Source organism: Aethalodelphis obliquidens, unplaced genomic scaffold (assembly GCF_003676395.1).
Source record: "Aethalodelphis obliquidens isolate GAN/ISIS:26980383/991018 unplaced genomic scaffold, ASM367639v1 scaffold44, whole genome shotgun sequence".
NCBI lineage: Eukaryota > Metazoa > Chordata > Mammalia > Artiodactyla > Delphinidae > Aethalodelphis > Aethalodelphis obliquidens.
Genome location: NW_020837988.1, coordinates 5,623,780 through 5,646,730, shown reverse-complemented (window position 1 = coordinate 5,646,730; position 22,951 = coordinate 5,623,780). Strand labels below are relative to the sequence as shown.

The 22,951-nt window shown below is 55.0% G+C and overlaps 1 protein-coding gene across 2 annotated transcripts in view; it reads left to right on the top strand.

Annotated features, from left to right (window-relative positions):
* SDK2 (sidekick cell adhesion molecule 2) overlaps nt 1–22,951 on the top strand; it is a 264,093-nt gene that overhangs the window by 121,000 nt on the left and 120,142 nt on the right. For both annotated transcript variants that reach the window (XM_027080548.1, XM_027080547.1), the window contains exon 2: nt 2,032–2,191. In XM_027080548.1, coding sequence (XP_026936349.1) covers nt 2,032–2,191 — 160 coding nt within the window. The remainder of the gene's footprint in view (nt 1–2,031; nt 2,192–22,951) is intronic.

Sequence of the window (22,951 nt, the reverse complement as noted above, 5' to 3'; positions counted from 1 at the left end):
GTGAGGCCCCACTGACGCTCCAGAGATTCAACGTGTGACGCAGGAGGGGCCCCGACGCCCCCACCCCTAGTGGGCTGACCAGCCTGCCAGGCCGCGTCTTGATTCACTCCCTGCCACCCTTGAAGTCACCCCCTCCCCGACTCCTGACACGTGCCCCTTCCTCTTCTTTGGTTTGTTCCATATCTTAGGCCAAAAGAATAGTGTCCTATGGTTTTCACCCTCTGGACCCCCAGAGGAAAGTTAGCACTCGGACCAAAGCATATCTGGGGCATCGAGGATGATGGAACACCCAGCCTGGTGGGGACACCCACTCTCTGATGTTGGGAAAGAAGTGAACATTTGCAGAACATTTACTCTGGGCCAAGCACGGACCTGGCATTTTCACGATTCCTATGTTATTGAACCCTTGAGATACAAGGTGGCTGTTTCTCTTCCCGTGTCTCCTGGTGGAGAAACTGAGTCTCGGAAAGATGAATGCTTGTCCACGCCCAGGCAGCTGGGAGTCGCAGGCTGAGCACAGACGGGAACGTGGTGCCAGGACCCCTCCCCCACCACGGGGCCCCCACCCGGTCGGGCCGCCCGGTGCCTGGCTGGCCAACAGCTTCCCGGCTTTGAGCACTGCCTGCCCCTCGGGGCGCAGTGTGATGGGTGGAAGGTGCTTGCACTGCGTCTGGCAAGTCTGGACCTGACTCCCCTTTAGCGGCACGTGGCCGTGGGGTCGCCGAGCCGTATCCCTTACCACAACGGGAGCGCTGCTGTGAGCGCCAGGTGATACGTGGGTGAGCCGGTGAATGGTGCTTTCTGGAGCTCGCTCCCTCCATCTGTCAGATGCAAGGGCTCGGCGGGCGGCGGCACGAACTCTGGGAGTCTCGCCTTAAGCCCATCTTCTCCTCCATCCACGTTCCACCTTCATCAAGGCAGGTGCGGGACTCTAGGTGCTCAGCCTGCAGGGCTGGCTCCTCCCCTTGCAGCTGTGTTGCCCTGGGCGGGTTTCTAACCGCTTTTCTAAAAGGGGATTATGATCGTGTCTGGTTGTGGGCTTGCATGTAGATTAAATGAGCATATGTTAAAGCCCCAGGAACAGCCCAGAACCTAGCAGGTGCTTCAGTCCTTGTGTTGTCTCCAGATCCTGGCTCCTCCCCCAGCCCAGCCCAGCCCCTAAAGGGCAGGTCTGCTCAATGATGGGCTTGGAGGCCCTCTCCCCGTTCCCCCCTCTCTCCCTGTCCTTTTGTCAACCCCCTTGTCTGTTTCACTTCTGCCCTTTTTCCCACTGGCCAGAGAGCAGAAGGCCTCTATTTCCACCCAAAGCTGTTGGTCTGAGTGGTCCCCTTAAGTCCGGGATCCGGAGTGCGTTGTCTCCGTCGAGGGCAGCCGCGGCGGGGGGGGGGGGGGGGGGGGGGGGGGGGGGGGCTCCTGCTTGGCCGGACTGAGTCAGGTCACAGGGTTAGGGTAGGGAGCATAGCAAGCGCTGGACCCACACCCATGGCCCAGCAGTGCCATTTCCTCTGCCCCGACGGCGGCCTGGTGTGCGAACGGGGAGGCCGAGGCAGGCTGGCCCAGGACCCGGGAGGGGGCCGACCGGAGGGACTCTGCCCTTGATGCCTTTGCAGGGTTTCCTCCAGCCTTGGGAAGCAGGATTCAGGGCAGCCCCATCACCCGCCACTTCTGTCAGCGCAGGTGTCCCTGTTTCCCTTTCCCTTTGGCTGAAGTGCTGTAAGCGCCGTCGACCCCCCCTTCTGCTCTGGAAGGAGAAACCAAAGCAAAGGGTATGGACTGGATGGGATCCCGAGGGGAGAGAGATGGAAGGTACTGGAGCGGAGGGGTGGCAGCAGTGGCGGTGAGCTGGTGGGGTCTGGGAGGAGGGTGGCGGGGAGAACTCACTCTGAAGACAAGTCCTGCCCAGGCACGTGACCTTGGCAGGTTACCCGCTGCACCTGCCCCGTCTGCCTCGGGGCCTCAGGGCTCCAGCTGGGCAGCCGCAGGCAGGTGAGCCGGTGATAACCAGCAACGTTGTGTCTCTGTTCCCCGCAGATGACGTGGCCCCCTACTTCAAGACGGAGCCGGTGCGAACACAGGTGCACCTGGAGGGGAATCGCCTGGTACTCACGTGCATGGCCGAGGGCAGCTGGCCACTGGAGTTCAAGTGGCTACACAACGACAGGGAGCTGACCAAGTTCTCTCTGGAGTACAGGCAAGCGTGCCGCCCCTTTCTTCCCACCCAGCCGCCAGGGTCCTGCTGTGTCCTGAGGGGGTACCAGGGCACTGGGCAGGGGCGCCGTATGGCAGTTTTGGTGGGGGAGCCCCTGCTCCAGTGTTGCTGGGAGGCTGGGGTGACAGAAGTAGGGGGCCAAGGCCGCCCTTGCCCAGGGTGAGAAGACGCTGCCCCGCTGCCCCCGGCAGAAGATGGCTGGGTGGCCAGGCAACCGTGGACGGGGCAGAGGTGATGACTGAGGTAGGGGAGCCCGCTGCCAGCAGCTAGACTGTGGCCACGGCTGTGACCAGATCCCCACCTCCCCTCCCCACCGAGAAGAGCCCTGCTCTCTCGGGGAAGCTATTGGAGGGGCCTGGGTCCAGCAGAGGGGTAGGGCATGCAGCTACCTGGGGTCTGTAAGGGGCAGACAGATTCTATTTGGGAGGGCAATTCGGGGGGGACATGGAGGTGGGACCTCCCCCCCAGGGCCTTTGCGCTTATCTCCACTCCCTGCTGTGCCCTTGCACTGGACTCTGGGTTGGGCTGCCCTTCCTTCCCCAGGACACTGCCAAATGGGGATAAGGGAGAACAGAGAGAGAGAGAGAGAGAGAGAAACAGGGTCTCAGTGAGAGCAAGTTTGCTACCAGAAGAGTGAGCAGTGGGGCAGCTACTCCCCAAGCCGGGTAGCCTCCAGCCTTTCTCCCGGCTCTCCTTACCCCTGCTTCTGTCCTCCTATCTCGGCCTTTTTTATTGGCTCCTGACCCTGTGCCTGGCGATTAATCCCCAGGCCTGATGTGCATAATTGGTTTTGTTGGGGAAACAAGATTGTCTTGCCCTGGGGATGTTGATACAAATCTGCCACCAGGGACAGGAATGCAAACGAGAGGAGGGGGATTTAATTGCTTGAGAATCGGTCCTTTCCAGAAAACCATCCTTTTCTTCATGAAGCAGGGAGGCCAGAGTTTGGGGTGACCCCCATGCCCAGGTTCCTTCTGCCCCAGCCCTGGCCTGGATGGGATGGTGATGAGAGCCGAAAATTCGGCCTCTGTGCACCAGTGCCAAATCTCAGACACAGAGTTTGGGGTGAAGTAGAAAAGAATAGCTTAATTGCTTTGCCAGGCAAAGGGGGACACAGTGGGCTCATGCCCTCAAAAACTGTGTCCCAACCTGTGATGATTTGGTGAGGAGTTTTATAGCAATAGTTCAAGGGTGGGATTACTGATAAGATTAGGGTGTATGCAGGGCCTGCACTCCTTTAATCTGGCCTCAGGTGGTCTCTTTTTTTTTTTTCATAAATTTATTTATTATTTATTTTTGGCTGCGTTGGGTCTTTGTTGCTGCGTGCGGCTTTGTCTAGTTGCGGCGAGCGGGGGGCTACTCTTCATTGCGGTGCGCGGGTTTCTCACTGCGGTGGCTTCTCTTGTTGCGGAGCTCGGGCTGTAGGCGTGAGGGCTTCAGTAGTTGTGGCACGCGGGCTCAGTAGTTGTGGCGCACGGGCTTAGTTGCTCCGTGGCGTGTGGGATCTTCCTGGACCAGGGCTCGAACCCGTGTCCCCTGCATTGGCAGGCGGATTCTTAACCACTGTGCCACCAGGGAGGCTCCTCAGGTGGCCTCTTGATGAGCTTCTGTGGTTCTTGAGGTTATCAAACTGTGACCTTCCCTCTGGAATGAAGAACGCTTCATTAGTTCATCTTCCATTTGTTGGGGGTTTTAGTTCTGTAACGAGCTCAAAGATACTGTTGTGTGTGTCCCTTGAGGAGGGACCAGGACCTGCCCCAAGGCTGCACTGTTGTTTCTTGACTGCTCCTCCCTTGTCTCTGCATCCCCTCCCTTCCCTGATTAGCAGCTGTTCTGATCTGCCCTTTGGGACTCAGGGAAGGTCATGGAGGCTGAAGGCTATTCCCTACATACAAGAAATGGGGGACACAGAAAGACTTTGGTGCCTAGGAGCCCCACGAGGTTCTGCTTGGTTTCAGTGGGCGTGGCCAGTTTGGCAAAGGAGGGGCCAGGAGAGGCCGGGGCAGGACGACCACCCTCCCCTCTGTGGCTGGTGAGAGATCCGGACCAGGATGCAGGAGGCCCTCCAGGGCTGGCCACTCTGGGCCTCGGTTCTCCAGGGAGCCTCCCAGGGTGGTCCCCGTGATGGTTTTCAGCTGGGGCCCAGAGCCATTCAAAACTGGCACCCTGGGCAGTTTTGACCGTGCCCATGAAAAGCCCCTGCAGCCGCTTAGATACTGAACATGCCTGAATGGGCACCCCAGGAGCACGCTGATGGCATGCCACGCTCTTAATGGTGCCCTTGCCCTCGTCTTGAGCTGGAGGCAGGACCCAGGAGGAGCAGGAGAGTTGGTTCTTGATCTGTTTCACAGCCATTCTTTTGGTGCCTGAAGCTGCAGGGACGAGGGGTGGGCTTTACACAGAAGCAGATCCTGGCTCAGCCTCCGGTTCAGACTTGCCCAGCGATGGAATGGGCTTCCTCGGGACACAGTCAGCAACCTGTCCCTGGAGGCATCCAAACGGTTGTCAGGGTGCAGCTGTTGATGATGGTAATGATGATAACAGTCATCGGCAATGAAAAAGAATGTATTACCTGGCAGACGGCGTGATGGGCGCTCTGAGAGCGTCTTGTTTAATCCTGCCAGCAATCCCACGGGTAGGTTCCAGTGTTTTCTCCATTCTACAGACGAGCAAACTGAGGTTTAGGGAGATGAAACAGTCCACCCAAGGTCAAGTTGTTGAGTTGGGCTTCACATATAAGTCACATAACTACAGGACTAGAATTCTTTACCATCCCCCACACGGCCTCCCGTTGAAGAAAGACTGAAGCCATTGCCTCCTCCGTGTGTATCCTAAGCATCTTTCTGCTAACTGTGCTCTGCACGTTCTAGAAAACAAAGCTCCATTTCAGAGCTTAGTTGGGTGGAAGTTATTCAGGGAGACGTAAATGGACGTCCATTCGGGAAACTCATCCTCCTGCCTCCTCATCCCCAGGAAGGCTGACTGTTACAGCAGGGGATTCTTTTCTTTTCTTTCTTTCTTTCATTTATTTTTGGCTGTGTTGGGTCTTTATTGCTGTGCGTGGGCTTTCTCTAGTTGCGGTGAGCAGGGGCTACTCTTCGTGGCAGCATGTGCCTGCCGTGTGCCCGAGGACAAGTCAATCAGGATTTTCCTCTAATCAAAAATATGCTGTGGGCTTCCCTGGTGGCGCATCCGCCTGCCAGTGCAGGAGACACGGGTTCGAGCCCTGGTCCGGGAAGATCCCCCATGCCGCGGAGCAACTAAGCCCGTGCGCCGCAGCTACTGAGCCTGTGCTCTAGAGCCTGCGGGCCACAACTACTGAGCCCACGTGCCACAACTACTGAAGCCCACGCGCCTAGAGCCCGTGCTCCACAACAAAGAGAAGCCACCGCAATGAGAAGCCCGCACACCACAACAAAGACCCAACACAGCCAAAAATAAATAAATTAAATTAACTTTTTTAAAAAACGAGCTGTGCTCACAGGGAAAGATCTACACTCCTCAGTGTGGCCTTCAGAACTCTTCATGTTCTGCTCCTGACAGCACCTGCTTTAGCTCTTGCTGTTCCCATCTGAGGTAACACATTCCCACCAAACAGGACCCTCACACCACAGGTCCCAGGACAGTTCCTTCCACATGCCCTTTTTTCTGCCTTTGTCCAAACTGTCCTGTCCCCTCCACTTGGAATATTGCCCCTTTCAGAACCTTCTGTCTCTCTCCTGCAGGGTTCCAGCTCTTTTGGAAAGCCTTTCCTGATAGTACACATATGTGTTCTCAATAAATCTCTCTCCCTCTCTCTCTCAAACACACACACACTCGTTTCTGCCTCTCTCTGCCCTTTGTGACTGTCCATAATACATCCTATTATACTCTGCCTTCTAATTATTTACATGAGAGCCTGCAAATAAACCACAGAATGAAGTGAGAGCCTCAGGCACCTTGGAGGTTCCAGGGATCTCAGGTTCCTGGAGGTTCCAGGAATCTCAGAACCAAGAACTTGATACTGCCAGGCCCTCTCCCCTCTGGGCTGCTCAGCTGTGCCCACCTCTGGGTTCAGACTTCATTCTCATGCAGTGAGTGACACTGAGAAGTTTGGGAATCACAGGCTCACAGCCACATGATTTCAGAGTAGAAGGAATTTCGCCATAGGAGTTCCATGTAGAAAGTCCCAGGGAAGGATTCTGATTGGTCCAGCTTGGATCTGCCCTGACCAATCCCAATGGGAAGCAGCATGGAGTGCTGTGATTGGCCAGGCCTGCATCATGTGTCTACTCCGAGCCATAGGACATTGCGCAGCAGCTCCCACACTAGAGCCACGTGGTGGAAAGGAGGGTGAGAGCTCTTAGCAGAAGAAGGGAAAAGGGTGGTGGGGCAGACAGTAGCCCCCTGTGTCCACTTTACCACCCCTGCCTCCTGTGAGGGCCTGGCTCATAGCAGGTGTTTTTCCTTCCTTCCTTTCTTTTTTTTTAATTTTGAAAATTTTCAAATCTTGGAAGAATTATAAGATAGTACCGTAAACACCTGTATACCTTTTTACCATTCCCCAGTTGTTAATATTTTGTATCATTTGTACTCTCTCTTGCTCATTCTATGCACACGTAGATGCGTGCATCTTTTTTTCTGAATTATTTAAGAGTTAGTTGCAGACATCACGTCACTTCACCCCTAAGCAGAATTTCCTAAAAGCAAGGCATTTTCCTACAGAACTACCACACAATTTTCACACTCAGGAAATTGCACATTGATAAAATACTGCTGTCTGACACACAGTCCACATTGAAATTTCTCCATGTGTCCCAATTATATCCTTTGTGGACACTTTTATTGTTGCTGTTCAGTACAGGATCTGATCAAGGACCACACATTGGATTCAGTTGTCATGACTCTTTAGACTCCTTAAATCTAGAACTGTTGCTCGTTTTTCTTTCCTATCTTTCACGGCATTGCCATTGTTGAGAGTTCAGCCAGTTTTGCAAGATGTCCTCCAAGGATATTACGTAGATATACATCCATTTCAACGCTTCACAGTTACAAGCACCTGAAGTCACTTTGCACCATTATCGGTGATGGTGGGTCTTACCAAATGGTCCAGGTGATGTTTACTAGATTTCTCCCTTGTCCAGGTATCGATGTATCGTCTCTCCTTTGAATGATAACTTGAGACTCTGTGAATATTCTCCTCCCCAGGAATTTCCCACCCAGTGGTTTAATAGTCATTGATGAGTCTTACCTGAATCAATTATTATTACCAAGGTGGTTGTGATAAGCAGATTTTTCATCATTCCTTTTACTTATATTAGTTGGCTCGCTTTCTTTCTTTCTTTCTTTCTTTCTTTCTTTCTTTCCTTTCTTTTCTTTTCTTTCTTTCTTTCATTTATTTTTGGCTGTGTTGGGTCTTTATTGCTGTGCACGGGCTTTCTCTAGTTGCGGTGAGCAGGGGCTACTCTTCGTTGCAGTGTGTGGGCTTCTCATTGTCATGGCTTCTCTTGTTGTGGAGCACGGGCTCTAGGCGCACAGGGTTCAGTAATTGTGGCACGTGGGCTCAGTAGTTGTGGCTCGCAGGCTCTAGAGCTCAGGCTCGGTAGCTGTGGCACAGGGGCTTAGTTGCTCCACAGAATGTGTTATCTTCCCGGGCCAGGGCTCGAACCCGTGTCCCTTGCATTGACAGGCAGATTCTTAACCACTGCACCACCAGGGAAGCCCACTTGGCATTCTTTCTTGAAAGAGATCTTTCCTTTCTCATCCCCTTTAAAATAATTTAGCATCAGTACACACTCACGGATAATTTTTTCTATTTAATTTTCCCTAATTTAATCCATTCCCATCATTATTTGGACACTCGTAGTAACCCAGAGTTGGCCAATGGAGCTTCTTCAGGCTGGATCTTGAGTCCTTTTGACATGTCCCCAGTGGATTTCTAGCACTTTCTTGCTTTTTGCCTCAACAAAATATTCGTTTCCCCTTTTGAATGAATGCCTACTGAAAATCCCATCATGTAGGAGATCGGTCAGCAGCTTCTCATTATGGTTGTCTCACCACTGCTTTTTGCTGAGGACTTCCTATCTCATCCAAACCCCAGGTTTTTGTTTTTGTTTTTTTTAATCAAACTCCAGGTTTTGAGTCGAGTGATAATATCCAATTTTCAGGCAGAAGGATGGCTGAATTGACTCAGCAGGTTGAGTGAAAAGAAGATTGGAAACACTGCCGTAAATTTAACTGTTTCCCACGCCGTCTCCAAAGGAAGAAGTTTGCATCCCATTCAGTCTCCAAGGGTGTTTATTCTTAGTGGGATCTGTACCAGAATGGGCCAGGGGTGTGCGTATGTGTGAGAGAGAGAGAGAGATCTACAAGAAGGAAAGCCAGTGCCTCCTTCTGAGTACCGGTGACCCTGGGGAGTTTGTGGGTCCGAATCCATCCATGGGGGCAGAGCGGAAATAGCCTGGACTTTGGGGTTAGGCCCGCGTGAATACAATCACACTCCTACCGCTTACTAGCTCTGTGACTTAGGGCAGAAATACTGAGCCACCCTGAATTTGTTTTCTCACTTTGGAACTGGGCACGGTAATGCCTACCTTAGAGGGTTGTCGTGAGGATTAAATGAGATGCTATGGGACAAGTCCAGTCCCGGGTGCAACAGACATGAAATAAAGGGTACCTGTTAGGATTATATAGGGTATCATCTTGATAGAATAATGGGGCAAATAACAAAGCCGCCAGAAATCTCACGTGCAGGTGAGCACACCTTCCTCCAAGGGGTCCCAGGGCTCTGGTTATATATATGCTTCTTTAAGTCTCATATACACATTTAATGGTTATGAGCGTGCAAAGCACATAGATGTGTTTGCGTGACTTCCTGACTCTATGGGTTAGTAACCCCACATAAAGGTCAGGTCCTCTCTGTTGCCTCTGGAACCTCTCCCACCACCCCCCTTCCCTCCCATGGGGGGGCATCTCTCCAGGTTGAATCAGGTCAGCCTCCGTTTGCGTCCATGTCACCAGCCAGGGCTGCGTGCATTGGGACTATCCCCCCAGCTCAAGAAATGGCAGGTCAGGCAGTGGCTGTAGGGGAGGAAGGGGGATGGACATTAACCTCCCGTCCTTGTGACCATGTCCTGGCAGAGTCTTCAACCAGATTATTTTGTCCCACCTGGGTAATGCCTTCTGCCATAATTAGTCTCACACTTAAAATCAAATAGGAAAAACAAATCAGCTAGGCAGACCACACACACACACACACACACACACACACACACACACACACACGTTCCCACACGCAGTCAGGCACGCGTATCCATAGAAAAACTGTTTATCCAGACTCACTCGCTTTCAAGAACTTAATATACATCATTTCACAGCAACACTAGGAAGTGTTATTACCCTCGTTTTGCTGACGAAGCTCACAGAAGTTCCATAATGTGGCTGGGCTCATCCCGGGAGCAGCTCCAAGAGGTCCGTCACCTGAGTGCATTTTGCCCTTTCTGCACAGATGCACACAGGTTCCTGATTGGGTTCCTTCTGCCCCACTTTTGTCACTGTGTGTCGTTCTCTGGCCCAAGAGACAAGAAGCCAAGGGCCCCTCAGACCCTCTGGGGGGCAAGCGTGTGGGTGTGAGACCAGCTGCGGCTGAGTCCGTCCTCCGAGGCCCCAGATGGGCCCTGCTGGGTGTGGAGACGGGCAGGTGTGTGGAGGGGAAGCTCAGGTGAGCCAGGCCAGGCGTCTGGCTGGCCCCCGCTGTGTCCTCAGCCCTGCTGCCAGCCTGACATCCTTTATGGTGGAGCTGTAGCATCTGGGAGGTGCACAGGCTCGGTGGTGGGGAGAAGAAAGCCCAGTCGAGGCAGAGACCCACGCGTGAGATGGCCCCGGCTGTGGTCACAAAACAGGGGACCCCTGCAGAGCAGCTGCAACCTTTGAAATCCTTCAGAGGAGAGGATGAAGAGAAACTCCAGGGCTTCCCTGGTGGCGCAGTGGTTGAGCCTGCCGATGCAGGGGACACGGGTTCGTGCCCCGGTTTGGGAGGATCCCACGTGCCGCGGAGCGGTTGGGCCCGTGAGCCATGGCCGCTGAGCCTGCGCGTCCGGAGCCTGTGCTCTGCAGCAGGAGAGGCCACAACAGTGAGAGGCCCACGTATGGAAAAAAAGAAAAAAGAAAAAAGAAACTCCAGTGCCAGCTGCTTTGTCTCTGCCTTCTCCTCTGGCCTCCCCTTAGAAGTGAGAGCAGGCAGCAGAGGCCAGGGAGGCAGAGGCTGGTGGGCTTTCCAGGGGGCACGTGCCACGTGGGTGCCAGGAACCAAGCCACACTCTTCCCCACAGCGGTTCTGGGAGATGGGTGCTATTATTATCTCTGCTTCTTAGCTAGGAATCACAGTTCAGCGAGGTCCAGCGACTTGCCTAAGGTCACACAGCCAGATCTGGAGAGCCAGGTTTCACCCAGGATCATTCAGACCCCAAGCCTGTGTCCCACCCCCTGCTCCGAGCTGTCTTGCCGTGCTTGTCCTCTGCCAGGGCAGTGGCACTGCCAGGGCCCAGCTTTCTGGGCATGGCCCCAGCTAGCCTTCTAAACCACGGCAGAGGAACTATTCACGGCTAACATGGAACGTAGCATGGCCCAGCCCTGCTTTAAGTGCTTCACATACGTTAACTCTTTTTTTTTTTTTTTTTTTCTTTTTGCGGTACACGGGCCTCTCACTGTTGTGGCCTCTCCCATTGCCTCTCCACCCCATGCTTGGCCCGCGAGGGCCACTTTCACCTAAGTTCTTGTTCTCAATCCCTGGACATCAGCAACTCCTAAGGGAAGAGACATGAGGGAGGCATATTCCTGGTTCAGCTCCCCACCCAGGGCCCAAAGTCATAGGACTAAGATGGGCCAGGTCTTCTCCCTCCAAGCCTGATGAAGAAACATCAGGATTGGGCTTCCCTGGTGGCGCAGTGGTTGAGAGTCCGCCTGCCGATGCAGGGGACGCGGGTTCGTGACCCGGTCCTGGAAGATCCCACATGCCGCGGAGCGGCTGGGCCCGTGAGCCATGGCCGCTGAGCCTGTGCGTCCGGAGCCTGTGCTCCGCAACGGGAGAGGCCACAACAGTGAGAGGCCCGCGTACCGCAAAAAAAAAAAAAGAAAGAAAGATCAGAAGATGCTGATTCGTTCACCAGGCGGAGACTTAGGACCTTCTGCCTGCCTGGCATAGAGCTAGGCAAGGAGGACAAGACCAAAGGCAGTGCCAGACCCTCCCCCCAAAGCCCCCCTTCCTGCGGCCCTTTAGAAATGTTGGTTCCAGCCAAGGGGCAAGGTGTGCACTCATGACCTGTAAGCGCCTGGGCCGAGGAGCCACAGCAGGTGCGGGAGGCCAAGAGTATCCTAGAGAGGTTTCGGGCAGCCTCTGGAAGTCGTCGAGCTTGAATGGAGAAGGGAAGAGCCCTTGGGTGTGGCCAGGCAGTGAATGGCGGGCAGCTCTCCTGGTGCAGCAGGTGCTGGATGCTGCCGACCTCGTGCTCAATAAGACAGGAAGACCCCTGCCCTCACAGATCATACAGTCCAGAGGGAAGCAGATTTAAATAATTCTACAGGTATTAATGAACTCCAGGGTTTTTTGTTGCTTTTTGTTTTGGGGGGGGGCGGTTTCTTGGCCGCGCTGCCCAGCACGCGGGATCCTAGTTCCCAGACCAGGAATCGAACCCCTGCCCCCTGCAGTGGAAGCGCAGCGCCCTAACCACTGGACCACCAGGGAATTCGCGGGACTCCAGTTTTGATAAGTGCTGTTGAGGGAAAGCACAGGCCAGAGAAGACGTCAGTGAGGCAGCTGAGACCTGGATGCGCAGAGTTAGCCAGGGCCGGTGGCGGGCGGGCGGGTTGCCCAGGGAGCGGTGCGTACACATGTTGAGGCGGGGGGGCACCCAGCGAAGGCCAGGGAGGGCAGGGTGCTGGAGAAGTGGACGGGCCGACCAAGGTGGGGCTTGTCCTCTGTCTTGGGGTGCTCTTATCTTCTGCGAAAAGCTGTGTGGAGCCCTTGAATGGCTGTTCACGGGGAAGGGACACAATCGGATGTCCATTTAAAAATGATTTAGCCCAGCACCTGGGTGGGAAGTGGACTGGAGGAGAACGGTTAGGAGCTGGGCTGCTCAGTCACAGTGGCAGCGGCTGATGGCTTGCACCATCTCGGTGACAGTGGAGATGGGAGGAATGCATGGGTCTGAGACTTCTGTAGGAGATGGAATTGATGAGACTCCATCAGCTGGGCATGGCCAGAAAAGGGAGGAAGGTGGGGCGGTTGAGGAAGGAGGCACCGGAAGAGCAGGGGCTTTGCGGGACTTTGCTACTTGTGGTGGTGGGTGGTTGGCCAGACCTCGGGTCGAGAAGGCCAACAGGCAAGTGGATGCGAAGAAAAGCCCGAGCTGACGGTCTTAAGTCCACGTGACCGTGACAGCCATGGGGAGGGGGAGGGGAGGGAGCGCTAGGGTCCCAGAGGTGGACAAAAGAAAGGAGGTGACAGCCAGCCCTGCACAATGAGGCCAAGAGGCCAAGACGGAGGAAGGAGACGGAGACTGGGGTGTTATGGAAGGAAAGAGGGTGTTTCGAGAAGGTGGTCAACTGTGTCAGCTGCTGTGGATGCTAGCAACTCTCCGCTAGATTTAGGGACACGGATGTCCGGTGACCTCAGGAGAGTGGGGATGGGCAAGCTGAGGAGCCAGTGAAGGAGGCACTGAGCGTCGGGGATCCTCAAGGCAAAACAGGAGTGAAGAAGCAGACGTCGGGAGGAGTGTGATGGTGGCGACCGGCTGATGCCCGGTGCTGCCTTGGGAGCTGGGGGAGGCACAGCCAGCACATGATGGCGGAGGAAGAACCATGAACGCCAGGGAGAACGTTCTGAGCTGCATCCTGCAGGTGGTGGGTGGTCTTTGGAGGATTTGGGTCGGGGCGCTCGAGACCCCGTGTAAACTGGTCCTGCCTCTCTTTCCAGCCTCTTTTCTCACCCACCCCCTGCACTAATGGGCTGAAGGATGGATTTCCTGATGGTCTCTGTTATTAAACATCGCTGTGCTTCTGCTCACCTCTCTCCTCCACCTGTGCTGTCCTTACCCACCTCTTCTACCTGATACTCCAAGGTTCAGCATCAGCATCCCCTCAATAGCAGTCTCAGTCCCGACCCTGACTCCCTGTATGCCTTTGGGCAAACTGCTTCATCCCTGCCTCAGTTGCCCAGTCTGTTAAATGGGAACAATAGAACGGGTAGCTACCTCCCAGGGGTGGAGAAGGTCCATGAGATCAAATATGCGGAAGAGTGTCTGGTCATCAACGGCTCTGTAAGTGGAAAGGGTGGCCTGAAAGCCACCAAATAAATCACGAATCCTGTCTACCTCTCTCTCCACCTTACTCTTTCTGGCCCCGGCCTCATCCCCACCCTCCTGGGAAGCCTGGGCTCTTCTTCCTCAACAAAGCCAGATCCCATCTGTCTACATGCAACCGCTTCGGGGTCGAACTGACTCCAATCTGACCATGAGTTTGGACATCTTGTCTGAAAATTGAAGGCTGCTGGTGAGAAAGCTGAAGTGCAGGAATTAGTTATGATGAAGCATAAATTGAATTTTAATAGAGATGTCCATGGCATGGAGCCAGCTTACTGAGGCAGAGGGAAGGTAGTAATTAAAAGTTAACGAGTTTAGGGCTTCCCTGGTGGCGCAGTGGTTGAGAGTCCGCCTGCCGATGCAGGGGACGCGGGTTCGTGTCCCGGTCCGGAAGATCCCACATGTCGTGGAGCGGCTGGGCCCGTGAGCCATGGCCGCTGAGCCTGCGCGTCCGGAGCCTGTGCTCCGCAACGGGAGAGGCCACGACAGTGAGAGGCCCGCGTACCGCAACAAAAAAAGTTAACGAGGTTAGAAAGGTCGTAACCCTCCGGGAGGGGTGGAGAAGGTGGACCGAGAGGAGGAAGAGGCCCCCGGCCGAGCATGCTGTCCTCTCCCTGACCCGGAAGCCCCTCTCCCGGCTCCCAAGGATCCGGGGGTGAGGGGAGGCTGCAGCGAGTTGCCCTGCTCGCCCTTCCTGTGCGCCCAAGGGGGCCCGCAGCAGCGGGGTGGGAACAGAGTTTGAGGGACCCTCCGAAGACACCCCGTGCTGCCCGTGAGGAAGATAGTAACGGGAGTAGGGTTTCTCGGCCTGGGCGTTCTTAACGTTTGGGGCGGGGTTGTTCTTTGGTGTGCATTGTAGGGTGTGTAGCAGCGTCCGTGGCCTTGTTCCCCTAGATGCCGGTAGTCCCCTCCCCGAAATGTGACAACCAAAAATGTCTCCAGACGCTGCCAAATGTGCCCTGGAGGGGGGCGGCTACGTCACCCCCACTGAGGACCAGTGATGTAGAGTGAGGCAGCAGTGCACCCCAGACTCTCCTAGCTGGAGCCAGAGTCAGGGGCCTGGCATGGGAGGGAGAAGCTGGAGGTGGCTGGCCACCCTCTGGTCCCTCTTGGGGTCTCTCCTGCCCCCAGTAGACTGGACTTCCTGTGGCACGGAGTTGCTTTCGTCAATGCTGCATTTGCATTTGGTCCTCGGTGTGGGATGCACGGGGCGGGTGTGACAGCTCCATTGCTCAGACGAGGCCAGAGGCTCAGAGACCCTGAGCCTGGCCAGCGCTCATTCACCCCGTGGATGGAAGGCACCAGCTCCCCCAGGTGTCAGTACTGTACCCTGGTCTCCTCTGGGCAGTCCCGCTCTTTGAAGCCTTGGTGAAGGCTAAGGCCATTGGTGGAAGGGGTCTCGGTTACCTGGAGCAGCCCTGGCCCGGTCCCTACAGGTGCCCAAGGTGACAGGGCCCTGAGGCCCTGAAACCTGGCCTATCCCACTCCCGGGGGTGGAGGCCTCCCCTTGCTTTAGGACAGGTCCTTCCCGGACCCAAGGGGACCAGCCACTCTGATGGGGAGTGACAGGAGAAGCCAGGAGAGAGGCGGGCAGGAGGCAGAGAGGCCCCGGAGGACCAGGGCAGGTGGTGGGCAGTGAGGGGCACGGCTGGCTCCCCTGACCTCAGGGTGTCGTTGCGATAATGATGCCAATTAAGATGAATAAGTTCAAAATGTGAGGGGAAAGAGGGAAAAAAAGAAGCAAGAGATTCTAAAACACTGGCTGTCTCGGTTTCCGTGGCAACCTGTTTCCTCACTCTCACTAATGGGTCCTGGCTTGGGCAGGGGGTGGGCCCCCCACTGCCGGGGAAGCTGGAGATGGACGGTAGGTGGTACCTTGCTGGACTCGAGCAGAGGGCAGTGGGGGCCGGGGGACCCTCGCCTGGGGCCTTGGGACAGTCACAGCCACAGGACGGCTCCCCGGCCCCCGGGCCAAGCTCGCCACCTTACAGGCCACCATGGCCTGAGAGGAAGATGACTTGCCCCAGAGTCGGGGCGTGAGTTAACGTCAAGGTTAGAATTCACGCCCAGGCCGCCTGAGTCTCCGTCCGGCGCTGCCTGGATTTCATCGGGCTACGAGTACGGGCGAACGCGAAGACTCCAAGACCCAGTTAGGTTCAGTGATTTTTCCTTCGTCAGGTTGAGCGTCTCAGGATGTGCGGGGGACCCACCAAGCTAGGGGAGGGGGTCATTCCCAGGCCCTGGGTCTCAGGCTCCTTTCTCTCCCCTTGGGTATCCGCTGCGTCCTCTTGATGTCCCCGTGGTTCAGAACATCACTCCGAGGCTTCACAGCCCTGAGAACCCTTGGGAGTGGGGCAGGGAGGGCATTTCCCTGCAGCCGTAGGTTCCCCCTGAAGCTGGGGCAGGCCGGGAGGAGCTGCTCCCCGTCTCCTCACTGACATTTGTGCAACTGGCACAGCTCTGGGGGCCCATCCATGGCCCACGTGAGCCCTCGTGACTGAGTTTAATGCTCACTGGGCGGTTGGAGGAGGATGTTACTAGGCCTCCCATTGTACAGATGGAGACACTGAGGCCCAGGGCGTAAAGTGACGCGGCCAGGGTCATGCTGCAAATCAGGGCTGGAGCAAGGGACGTAGACCCGCCGGTGGCCCTGCTACACGGAACAGTCTAGAACACACAGGTGTGCACACGTGAGCCACACCCTCTCTCCCCCTCCTCTCCTGCTACTTTCTGATCCGGGCAGCCCTGGGGACAGGTGGCTACGTCCGCCCAGACTCCGCAGAGTGCAGACAGATCACGCACGTGCAGCATCGCCGCTGCCTGATAAGGTCCCTGAGGAAAGCTGCTCTCTGAGGAGCGGAGGCTATTTATTTCTACCACAAGGAAACTTAACATGCGAATTAGGAAGGGTCTGATCCTCTGTCACCCGAAATTGACATATGTAAATTTGGCCTGAATCCCTGGTAACCAATGCGCAAAGATGGGCGTAGGGCAGTGGACGTGTGATGATGACCAAGGTCCTTGGGGAGGGATGGGAGGTGGTCCCCAGCAGAGGCACATATGTTTGTCATGAGGGAGATTTCAATGCATGGAAATGAGATGTTCATTCTCCCTCCTCACACAGCTGGTCTGGAGACGCCAGGTTGCCCTGAGAGCCTCTCTCTTTCCTCCCCCTTCCCCAGATCTTCCTGGGGGCAACCCCCAACCTTGGCTCTCAGCCAGGACACAAAAACTAATTCGATCTGGACTCTGTTCTGCACTCAGGCAGGCAAATGGTCTAGACAGATGCCTGGGGAGTTGGTAATGACCCCTGCTTCCTGGGGGCTGACTTGGTGCCTGACTCCCCTCTCCCCACCCATTCCCCTCAGAGACCCGTCAGGCCCGTTCATGGGATTTCTCAGTGTGGGAGGATTCAGGTGGTCTCTCCCCTGTGTCTTTGTCCCGCCAGGAGGAGTCTCTGCTGTGACCCACTTTCTGCTTTCTGACTGATGGGGCGCCGGGGGTTCTGTGATTCTGAACTTCCCACCCTAGCCAAGGAAGAGGTCTGCTCCCAGCCGGCTGCCCAAGTCCCCTGGGGCGCAGAGCCTCCTGGGGGTGGGCTTGGAGGAGGGGTGGGGGGTTGGGAGCAGGGGTTACAGCTCCAACCCACAGCCCCTGGGGGCTGGGAGATGCCAGAGAGTTCTACAGCTCAGTGTGAGCAGGGAGCAGGGAGGGGCTTCCTGCCTGCAGAACAGGGAATAGTACCCAAGAAAGACAGTCTCCCCAAAGGAGATCGGGCACAGTCCCTGGAGGTCGGCGCACAGTACGGCACGTCCAGAAGCTCCAGCCACCGCAGCTACTCCTTTACCTTCGACCCCTAGGGAGCATACAAAGAGCAGGGACCATGCCCACAGGAGATGCCCAGCCTGGCCTCTGCCACAGCTTCTGGTCAGTTACCTCCTGCCGTCTAGAAAACCACCCAAACCTCAGTCACTTAGACAGCCGTGATGTGTCGCTTCTGTGCTGGTCCCTCCTGCGTGCTCTCAGGAAGTTGCATTCGGTGGGCTGTCAGTGGGAGCTGGGCGTGGTGGGGACAGCTGGGCTGCCTGTCTCTCTTCCTGCGGTTTAACATCCTTTGTGGCATGGTGGTCTGGGGCAGTGGTCTGAGAGGGCCGTCGTGGACGCTGCAAGGCTCCTGAGGCCTGGGCTGTGGAATGTTCCACCACATTCTGTGGGTGAAGGCAAGTCACGAGGCCAGGCCAGATGTACGGGAGAGTGGACGCCACATCCGCACTGGAGTGGCTGCAAAGCATGCGGGCCCCCCTCTTCAGGCTCCCAGCTCCACCGAGGTCTGGCCGGTGCCCGGCAGCCCACGCAGATCACCTTTTCCAGATGGCGGCTCACAGGCGGGTCCCCAGGGCCCCATTAACGCGGTTCTGGTCTAGCTCTTCCACCAAGTATCTCTGAAGTCACCTTCGCCGGTGACTTTGGAAAGCCCAGAGAGGATGGGCAGAGGTCAGAGGTGAGTCGCGCTGGACCGAGGCCAGAACGGTCTGGGCCGGTGGGCTTGTCTGTGGGGCCCCCTGCCCAGGGTCTGAGCAGATGTCGGGAAGGACAGAGAAGCGGGGGGCTGGCTCTGACCCTTGAGCTCGGGGCGGCCTCCGTCACCTGCCGACATTGGACGTGCAGCCGCAGCTCAGACGCTGCTGCTCAGGCTAACTTGCTGGGCAGAAGCGTTAGGCCTGGGATTCGGCGGCTGTTAGAGGGGGCTTAGGGCAGTACTCCTTTCCCCCAGGACATGCTGAGCGAATGAGAAGAACGTGAATGATCCCAGTGGCAGCTAACTCTGGGCGTGTGCTTACCACATGCCTCAATGCCAGGCGCTGTCCTAATAAGCACGTGACAGGTATTATGTCATCCTCACAGTGTGCCTTCAGGTAGGGACCATGGTGTCGTGGTAAAGAGCACAAAATCTAGGGGCCACCTCCTGGGGCTCTGCCACCTGCTGGCTGTGTGATCTTGGGCAAGTTACTTAGCCTCTCTGTGCCTTGTTTTCTTCATCTTTTTCAGCTGCCAAATTTGGATAAAATGAATTCTGACCTCATGGGATAGTTAAAGAGGAAAAAATGCATTATCATATGTAAAGTGGTTAGAACTGCCTGGTTTATTTACTATGATTGTTACTATTATTACTCCTATTTCGTAGTTGAGGAAATGGAGGCACAGAGAGATTAGGCAACTTGCCCGAGGTCACACAGCAAGTAAAATACACAGACAGTCCAAAACCCTCCTTCTCCACCTGTGCCCACCACACCCTAGAGCATTTGCCTCCCAAGCCCCCCAGCACAGCTCTGGACACTAGTAGTTGTTGGTGCCTGTTTTCTGACTTCAGTGGAAGTGTGGCCAAGACTCTCCCAAAGGGAGAGGCAACCCAGAGCCGGGAGCTAGGGGAGGGCTCGGGGAGTGGACACCTTCCCTGCCTGGATGCTCGAGCCTTGGGACTCAGAAAGGAGAGATGCAGCACCACCTGAAGCCTTGCCCCAGGTAGAGAGGAAGGACGTCGGTTCTGACCTTGAGCCAGGGCTGGGCGGGAAGGGAATGGGCAGCTCACCACACACCCCGCCCTGCCCGAGCTGCCAACAGCAGGCATTGCAGCACGGCCAGGGGGGCCTCTTCCCAGCTCCCCTCGACCTGCCTGGGCAAGCTGGGGGGAAACCCGGGGGTACAGTGGGGCATCCTCCAGCCTAATCAGCATTCAGTAATCCCACAAACATCTGGTCTGGGGAGATTGGCAGTCCGGTGAAGACCAGGGAGCAGGACTCGGCCATGCAGGAAGCTCGGGCTGGTCGGGCAGAGCTTGGCGGGTTCACAGCATCACCTGCACTCCGTGCCCACCGGAGGCACGTCGGCCCCGCCCTCCTTAGTATTAATTAGCTTTTATCCCTTGTGGTAATTAAAGGGACCATGGCAGAGTCATTTCTGCCCTAAGAGGAGCAAGTCCTTGTTCCCTTCTGTCCCCTGAGATTCTGAGATGTCCAAGGGGTGGGGGCTGGCTGAAGGAAATGAGGGACTGGTCCTGGGACTGGGGAACAGGGCCTTTCTAAGCAGGTACGGCAGCAGCAGTAACATTTCATCTAAATGTAAGGAGCTGAGGGTACCCCAATACCACAAAGACGGTGGTCATGCTATTATTATGGTTGTTATTATCACTGTTGACACCCAGAGCCTAACACAGCGCCTGGATCATTGTGGGCACTCCATTCTGGGTCAAATGATTAATAACGGCGGCAAACACATCAAGACACATTTCTCGAGTGCATGTTGAATGTCAGACCCCGAGCTAAGCACTTGTTAGTCGGTTCTGCTAAAATGAGGTATAAAACGTTTGCAAAAGTCACCGCGCTGTGCAAAATCGTGCAGTAGAAACCACAGGGCTAATGGGGGAAATGGGGTGAGGGAGCCACCCTCAAAAACTTCATTAGGGGGACACTTCCCTGGTGGCGCAGTGGTTAAGAACCCACCTGCCAATGCAGGGGACACGGGTTCGAGCCCTGGTCCGGGAAGATCCCACATGCCGCGGAGCAGCTAGGCCCGTGCACCACAACTACTGAGCCCACGTGCCACAACTACTGAAGCCCGCATGCCACAACTACTGAAGTCAGTGCTCTGCAACAAGAGAAGCCACCGCATTGAGAAGCCCGCGCACCGCAACGAAGAGTAGCCCCTGCTTGCCACAACTAGAGAAAGCCCACGCACAGCAACGAAGACCCAACTCAGCCAAAAATAAATAATAAATAAATAAATTTATTTTTTTAAAAAACTTCATTAGGGGTATGTAAAAAAAGAGAGGAGAATAATGAGGATGATTTCTCGGGTTCACGAACACTCAGTGGTTTAGAAATGCGTAAAGACTACAATAAGTACGGTACTTGGCCTTTTTCAAAGGGCCTGAAATTTGCTGGTGAAAGCGGGCGTCGGTGGGTTGCAGCCGGTGAATTATTATGCAGGTGGAAGGAGGGTTGTCTGCAATGGAAAGGAAGTTGTAAGACCAGATGTGGGTGGGTGAGCTCGTCACACACACAGGAGCTGAGATCTCCTGGGTGTGCAGATTGTGGTAACTGCAGCTCCGCTCAGCTGCGTGCGGGTTTCTGGGTTTACCCAGTGTTTCTTGCGGACTGAAGCACACACAGCAGATGCAAAACTCAAGTTATGCGCCGATTGTTCCCTAACCTATCAATGGCATCGGAACAAATGCATGTTTTCAAAACAAGCCTTAGAGCAGAACTGCCCTTACTCGTATTTTCTGGAAAGCAGCCGCCCTTATTTTGCCCGTTACACAGGAGTGGTGTCCCCGGCTTCACGAGGTTCGGCCTCTTGTCTAAGATCCCTCGCTTATTGGCAAGTAACACAGCTAGGATCGGAGTGAAAATCCGAGGCCAAAGTGGGGTTCTTCAGGACTGTCATTCTCTGGGACTCTGATCAGTCTCATTATCAGACAATAACCAGAGTCATCTCACAGAGGAGGAAACTGAGGACTGGGGAGCCCACACCCTGGCCCCTGTCCTCACGTGAGATGGTCACGTCTGAAACGTTAAATTCAGACTGTGCGCTCTATGGCCACACACCCCAGCCTCCCTCCCATCGCCCGCTGAACCTGTCCTAGACCCGCCTCCTTGACCCCGTCTCCATCTGCGATGCACTTGGGAATCACTCTGGGAACATCTTTTTTTTTTAATTTATTTTATTGAAGTCTAGTTGTGTTCATTTCTGCTGTACAGCAAAGCGATTCAGTTATATATATTCGTTTTCATATTCTTTTCCATTATGTTTTATCACAGGATATTGAATAGAGCTCCCTGCGCTCTGCAGTAGGACCTTGTTTTTCCATTCTGTATGTAATAGTTTGCAAATGCTCACCCCAAATCCCAGTTCATCCCTCCCCACCCCACCTCCCCCTTGGCAACCACAAGTCTGTTCTCTACGTCTGTGAGTGTTTCTGTTTCGTAGGTGCCGAACTGATTTGAACTCAAATGAACTCATTTGTATCATACTTTAGATTCCACATGTAAGTGACATCGTATGGTATATGTCTTTATCTGACTTACTTCACTTAGTATGATTATCTCTAGGTCCATCCATGTTGCTGCAAATGGCATTATTTCTTTTGTATGGCTAATATTCCTGTATATATGTGGGTATGTGTGTGTGTATGTGTGTATATATATACCACATCTTCCTTATCCGTTTCTCTATTCATGGACATTTAGGTTGCTTCCATGTCTTGGGTATCGTAAATGGTGCGGCTGTGTACGTCTGGGTGCGTGTATCTTTTCGAATTATAGTTTTGTCCGGATATATGCCCAGGAGTAGAATTGCTGGATCATATGACAAGTCTATTTTCAGTTTTTTGAGGCACCTCCATACTGTTCTCCATAGTGGCTGCACCAATGTACATTCCCAGCAACAGGGTAGGAGGGTTCCACCCTGGGAACGTCTTAAATGCAGATCTGGCCTCAGCAGGGCCAGGGTGGGGCTCGGGATCCTGCATCTCTGCCCTGGTTCTGCAGGCTCTGCCCGTGCCGCTGGTCCAGCTCCAGCCTCTTGCCCTCATGCCCTCAGCCCCCATCGTCCATAATCAGCCCACACGTCACATCATCATCTCGGCTCAATCTTGCCAGTATCTTGAGCTCCCTGGCGTTGTGGTCCATCTGTTACAGCTTCCTGGAAGAACCCCAGCCCTGGGTCACTCTGGCTTTCCACCCGTCTTGCTCCCTAAGTAAGGCCACCGAGCCCTGCTAGAGAATACCACGCGCCTTTGGGGGCCGCCATTACAAACCAGAGTTTGTACCACCTCACCTGGGCCTTCCAGGAGTTTCCATGTCTGCGTATTTATCCTCCGCCTTCATTCCATACACACCACCCAGCCCGCACCCCTTCCCTCACCCCCTTCCCTGGAGGAACGAGAAGCCACTGTGAGGAATCCCTCCTGCTTCCGGAGCCCTGTCTCAGTGAACCACACCCGCTCCCGGCTTCTCTTCCAATGGTCCTTCCTCTGTGCCCAGGATCCATCGCTCCCAACTCCTGCAGGATCTGTGTGATCCGTCACTTACCCCGTCTCTCTACTTCTCCCTCGAACTTTCTACCAACTTGTAGACATTTTCAGGTCTCTCCCACCTTTAACAGAATGAAGCCTCTCCTTCTGTCCACATCCGCTCTCTACTTGTTATCCGTTCTACTCTGTCGTGGCCCAAATCTTGGCACTCTTCTCCTGCTTACCCCCAATTTCTCAGCCAGCTGTGCCTGTGCAAACGGCCCCCCAGTCAGCTCCCTCCTGAGGCCAACATGGCAGACACTCTCCACCTTCCCTGGCTCCATCTTCCCTGGTCAGCCCCACCGTCTCTACCCTGGTCTATGGCAAAGACCCATC